This window comes from Pyrus communis, chromosome 5, assembly GCF_963583255.1.
Source record: "Pyrus communis chromosome 5, drPyrComm1.1, whole genome shotgun sequence".
Lineage (NCBI taxonomy): Eukaryota > Viridiplantae > Streptophyta > Magnoliopsida > Rosales > Rosaceae > Pyrus > Pyrus communis.
Window position 1 is genome coordinate 23,615,825 of NC_084807.1, and position 6,261 is coordinate 23,622,085.

At 37.5% G+C, this 6,261-nt stretch overlaps 1 protein-coding gene across 1 annotated transcript; it reads right to left on the reverse strand.

Annotated features, from left to right (window-relative positions):
• Window positions 1-802: 802 nt before the first annotated feature.
• LOC137734774 (serine/threonine-protein phosphatase PP1 isozyme 4) lies at window positions 803-5,387 on the reverse strand. The gene is made up of 4 exons (XM_068474060.1): window positions 4,897-5,387; window positions 3,061-3,620; window positions 2,759-2,981; window positions 803-1,275 (listed from the first exon to the last, which is right to left on the reverse strand). The coding sequence occupies exons 1-3, from the start codon at window positions 5,096-5,098 to the stop codon at window positions 2,793-2,795; spliced, it is 951 nt and encodes a 316-aa protein (XP_068330161.1). The 5' UTR covers window positions 5,099-5,387; the 3' UTR covers window positions 803-1,275; window positions 2,759-2,792.
• Window positions 5,388-6,261: the final 874 nt, after the last annotated feature.

Genomic DNA, 6,261 nt, shown 5'->3' on the forward strand with positions numbered 1-6,261 from the left:
ATTTTCTGATTCACTTTTTTTTTTTTTTGTGAATACTTATACATAATATCGATGCGGTAAAATAAAAATACAAACTAAAAATAACATGATTTTTAGTGTTTAGATTATAACTCGTAATCCGATACTTGAAAAATATGATTAATTGAATTAGAAAAAAGAAATGGTACCTATTTCCGATCTACGATAATCGATACTCTAGAATTCATTCTAAATAAAGAAACATGTCGCACTAGTAAAGCAGAATTGGCCACCAACGTTTCAACTAGTAAGTTCTAAAACTACTAATATTTTCATTCAGGTGTAAAAACCTTCTTAAGTAAGTGGGGGTTTACGATAAATGAGGTGAACAACTAGTGACGAACCACTATTATTCACCTCTTTGAGATGGGAGAAGGGTAGTTGAATATTGCACTCTACCCCTATGATCATGAACAAGCAAATTCATAGCTTAAAAAGTATTAAACCCATGACCTCTCATGTCCGCACTTTTTTTACTGGGCCACTTATGGTTACAACTAACTTAACTCAAACAATGTGAACTATCAGCAATTCGACACTCAATGTAGAACTATCAACTAACATAAGTTCATCTTTCTTGGAGGATTTCGGCTGTTCGGGCCATTAATGTAAGGAGTCACTCTTTCTTACTTGCAGTTGCAAATCATAGTCTGACACACACAAAATTAATTTGACAATCACAATGGAAAACATTTAGGCAAACATGTCAAATTGCGGTCCGTTGGTCCTCCTTACATATAAAGCGCCACATATAAATCAGTCAGTTTGGAAGAAAAAAAGTTCATGATGTTTGGAAGAAAAAAAGTTCATGATGCCTTGACATATTAATAAGATGCCACACAGCCACTAATGACAATTGACCATCTCTTAACAAAAAAAGTAAGCTTAAAGCGTCGTTAACAAACCGTTCAATCAATGAGTTATATTACCTAATAATCTATGAAAACTGGAGACTTCTTTGGGAGAGCAAAACGACGGGATTGCTGTTGGCCTCCATGGAAGGCACAGCATTCAGTTGACGGACCAAATTATATGTACACAAATGTTGCAGAATACGCATTACAGAGAAAGGTGAACGAGGAAATATAAAATTCTACTGCCTCAGGCGACTCCAGAGTTTCTCCCAAACCACCAACTTCTATAGCTCCTCACCCCAGCTTACATACTTGCAGTCTACTAGAGGTGAATGAAAGTTTTCGAGGCTGGCCAACCTTCATTTTCCGCTAAGTTGCCCAAGAAAAAATGGGGGGAAAATGCCTGCAAGAGGAAAAAATAAGTAAATAATGAGGGAAATGGGATAAAGTGAACACAAATTGATGTGTTGCGGTAGGCACAACTAGACTAGCACACTGTTCAGCACAAGATAAACATTTCAATGTCACAAAGTATAAGCAAACCACAAGGTTACTGCCGGAACTACAGGATCTTTTTACGAGCGCACTGTTCAGAATTGTTAAAAAGCACACGGGCATGAGATTAAGCTCATTAAGATGGGGTCAAAATGACTTGCATCCCAAAGTGCATCTTGAGATGCCTTATAAACTGGAAAAAACAACCAACTCATACCAAGATATTATAAAACATATCTTCTTGTCTTCAAACCAATGATTGTTGAGTACATTCTTTTATTATGAACGTGTGAAAAGTTCATTAAATTTTAAAAATCGAAAGGACATGAGTTGCAACCGGTCCATATTATTGAGGGATTTGACAACAATACTTACATGTATTTATTACAATCACTATCTCGACAGTCAGACAGTAATTGTATCAAATACATATATTCACATAAATTATATATCACCGCTAGATGGTGATTATATTAAATACATGCAAGTATTGTAGTCAAATCATTATTAAGGAAATTCGATCCTGACTTGCAAGACTCAGAGTATACTAATGACTTGTACCAGATCATGAGTCAACAAGCATGTAAGGTTATTCATAGTTTGACACTAGACAAACAATGATGAAGACATGATCCAATGATTTTGCAAAACAAAAAGTGCCTTAACAAATGATTTTGGTGTGCCACCAGAGAAATCCAAATCATATTCATTGAAAGGCCAGTTATTTCCTTCCATTCTAAAAGAAATACAGCAATGCATGTCAAATTATAAAATGTATATCCTAAAGTTAAAGAGAAAGGACCCTTACCTACATTACGGAAAAACATTAACTTCCAATGAAGTGGCATAAAAACTGCTGAAATATGTTAATTTCTAAAGTACAAATAAAACAACCTACCTTTTCAAAGTAGAAACTTATAAGTGCCTTTTCAAAGTAAAAACTTACAAGTGCCTCTTCAATGTTTTCATTTTTAAATAAAAGTGGTCCAAAATGCTTGAAGACAACTAGGAAAAGGAAACATAACTGATTGAAGACCATATAGGAAATCAATGGAGCTTGAATTTATAATTAATAAACAAACTAACAGAGCTTGTGTACTACACAAGCCCTCCAAGGATGAGAAGAATAACAGAACAATAATAACAATCACATATAGGTGCACATGAACCTTCACACATCCAGAAAATTTGCAAAAGAAGTACAGCAATAACATAGATGGCTTATGGCATGGCACACGCACTCGCACAGCTAGTGTAATAAGTAATAATATTCCCATATAGCTGCGCATTCAATTGCACAAATACAAAAAGAACTACAACAATAACGTAGACATGACGCGCACGCATGCACACACACAGAGAGCTAGTGAATGTAACAATAATCGGCTGACCTGGTTCAAGACTGGAGCAGTGGTAGTGCAATCGTCACACTTTTGTTGACATCATGAACTTAGCTTTTTTCTCAGCTGGCTTAAGAATCTGGAAAGAGCACATTAAGTTTTCATCTACACTCATCATCGCACCAGCATTGTCAAACTCACCACAGTAGTTGGGAGCTGAAAAAATTGTAACAAGTTGCCTGTCCGCAAAGAACTCATAACCATCTTCCACAACCTACAGAAAAAGACCTTGTTTCATTTCCAAGCCGATTTAACTTGAGTAGAACAAAGGGGGAAGAAGGATAGTCACTAACCTGATGGGCACGACAAACAAGGTCCAAATCATGCTTCATTAAAAATTCTGCCACCTTATCAGGGCCGAATGTATATGAGACTCCTCTGTCATTCATTCCCCATCCCTTAACATCTCTACCAGGATCTGACCAGAGCAAATCGCAAAGCAATCCAGTATCAGGAACAGCAGTTGGACGAGGTAAGTTTCTGATCTGATCCAAGTTTGTCAAATCAGGGGAAAGACCACCATGCATGCATAAAATTTTGTCATCTATAAGAGCTGCCACAGGAAGACAGTTAAAGCTGTCTGTGAAGGATTTCCATAGTCTCACATTAAATCGCCTCTTGCACTCATCATAGAATCCATATATACGATTAATAGAAGCACATTCATGATTTCCTCTCAGCAGAAAGAAGTTCTCTGGATACTTAATTTTATAGGCAAGCAGGAGGCATATTGTTTCTAAACTCTGCTTGCCACGATCCACATAGTCGCCTAGGAACAGATAATTTGCACTAGGGGGAAAACCACCATATTCAAAGAGCCTTAAAAGGTCACTGTATTGCCCATGAATGTCACCTGTAAATAAAAAGGAAAACTCAGGTCAGAAACATAAAGCCTAGGACAAAGGGACGAGTACAATAGTGAACCACAAACCTATGAGCTGCAGTGAGCAAACTAGCCACTATATCTAGAGATATATACCTGGAAATTTTTAATATAAATAACTCCCAAAGCCTTGGACGGTCTACTCACTCACTAAACAGTCATAGTGCGATGCAGAATTTTTTATTCTTCAACCCTTACGCTGTCGTCATACAAGACATGACAAGAATTTCTGGTTCAGATTGCATGCACCGAATCACCTGTGTCAATGCTTTATCATGCTTACATGATAAACCCATGAATCCAGAGCTTATGAATGAAATTATTCAACTCTCTTCATACTTAATCATGCCCTCCTTACACCTCCCCACTAGATAGAGAATGGAAAAACATGTGTGACCCCCCATACCCCCATCTTAATTCCACCAAACTTTTTCAAACAATTTATTCTCAATAATGTTCAAATTAATATAAATTACCTTATTTTCCCCAAATGAAGGTAGAAACCACCATTACTTTCAATCTCAACGGCGTTCAATCAACTAAACTAACCTTATTTCCCCAAATGAAGGTAGAAAGCACCATTAGTTTCGATGAACACAATATACAACTATGCACATCAATGATTTCAGTTTAAATGTACAAACGGTTATAAAGAGAAAACACACATGATAGTTCAACATTTTAAATTTTCAAGCTTTTACCTCTACACAACATGGGTTAACCAACTTACATAACACCATCAACAAGCCACAATCTTGTCACAACTACATTAAATACAGAAAAACTATCATATCATTGTACGAGAAAAACGAGAACTTGGTTATCTGAACATCTATAAACAGAAAATAAAACGTATATTCACCGTGTGTGTGTGTGTGTGTGTATATATATATATTATTTCTAACGTAGCTTGCCACTGATATCTGTTAAGCTGAGCTACTTCTGCAACATATTTTATGCTCTCCCTTTCAAATTAAAACTTTGACAATCGAAAGAAAAATACATATGGGTACCCTTAAACTATAATATCACCGCAGATAACTTCAACCCTAATCTGCCACAATATTTCCACCAGTAATTTCATAGCAGACAAGTAATAAACGAAAACCCATCAGAAAAAATCAAACAAAAAACCCATCAAAATCACAAAAGGGGAAAAATAATAAGTCAATAGAATTTAGTGCCAGTTAAAATTGAGGATTAATAAACCCACATCAAAATGTATGTGGGTATGTAAAAACCCTACCGCAAATTTTGATTGGGGCCTCGAGCTCAAGCAAATTGGGCTGCTGAAGAAAGATTTCCCTGGAAGCGACACAGAGCTGTTTGATCTCCGACTCCGAGAGCTGAACCTGCTTCCCCGGCCTGGCCAGTCGAACCTCCGTGAGCCGCCTGATTATGTCGTCGAGCACGGCAGGGTCCATCGCTCCCTGCCCCTGCGATGCCATTCGATTGGGTTCTCAGATCCTCCCTCGAACGGCTCGGATTTCTCCTCGAAAGAAACCCTAGAAATCCCAACTGCGAAAAAGGGTTGGTCGAGCTGTTATGGAGGCTCTTTTGGAATTTTGGCTTTTGGGTTTGGTGGGTCTTTTTTTAATTATTTTTATTTGTAAGGAGAATATATTTGTATAGAAAATAAAAAGTGAATTTTCTCGGGAAAAAAGAGGGGGAAAAAAATGGGGAGGGAAAGAGAAAAATGGGAATAAAAAATTAGGGTTTTTGATTGGGGAGAAGAAAGCGTCGAAAGATTGAGGATGCAAATGGCTACAACTCCAACGTGACAGAGATTGGGGACGACGTCGTAGTCTTGTACCTCACACAGCTGTAAATAATTTAGAGTTTATTTGAAAATGTTTTTAGACTTACTAAAAGTGTTTTTAAAAAAAATATTTTAAGTTTCAGAATTCTTTTGTTTTTTAGCTAAGATTGATTTTTAAAACATTTTCGTCAAAAACGTTTTCAATCATTTTAAAAACATTTTAAAATAAGTCTGGTTAGAAAGAAAATAAGATTAAATTGTAAAGCCCATCCAAAAGTGTAACTGGAATTTTTGTTTTTTTTGAGGAACAGTGTAATTGGGTTGGTTGAGGACCTGATGTACTGAGATAAGGCCAAAAATGAAAAAACATTGTCGACACGTTTACATTTTTTGTTTGGTGAATTGTTGAAGAAAGATGTCCGCCCACTCGCTGGTGCCGGTGCGGATCATAAATGGAATGCCGATCTGCAGACGAAAAACGGAAAAGGGCCCCTACCAAATCCCACTATTTTCTTCCTTCTTTTACCCTTTCTATTCATTCAGATTCAGGCAATAACAGGTCTGTGATGCCCTTAGATGTTATGGGCCGCATGTGCGCTACACTGATGTATTCAACGAGTCTATAGCCTTGGACGACAAGCCCGGATAATATTTGAAATTTCATCGTGATGGGGATAGATCATTGCAATTGTTGGTCTTCAACAAGAAATTCCTAGTAAGCGCGAGTCATCAGCTCGCGCTGACTACGTCCCTACCCTTTGTACACACCGCCCGTCGCTCCTACCGATCGAATGGTCCGGTGAAGTGTTCAGATCGTGGTGGCGGGTGGTTCGCTGCCCATGACGTCGCAAG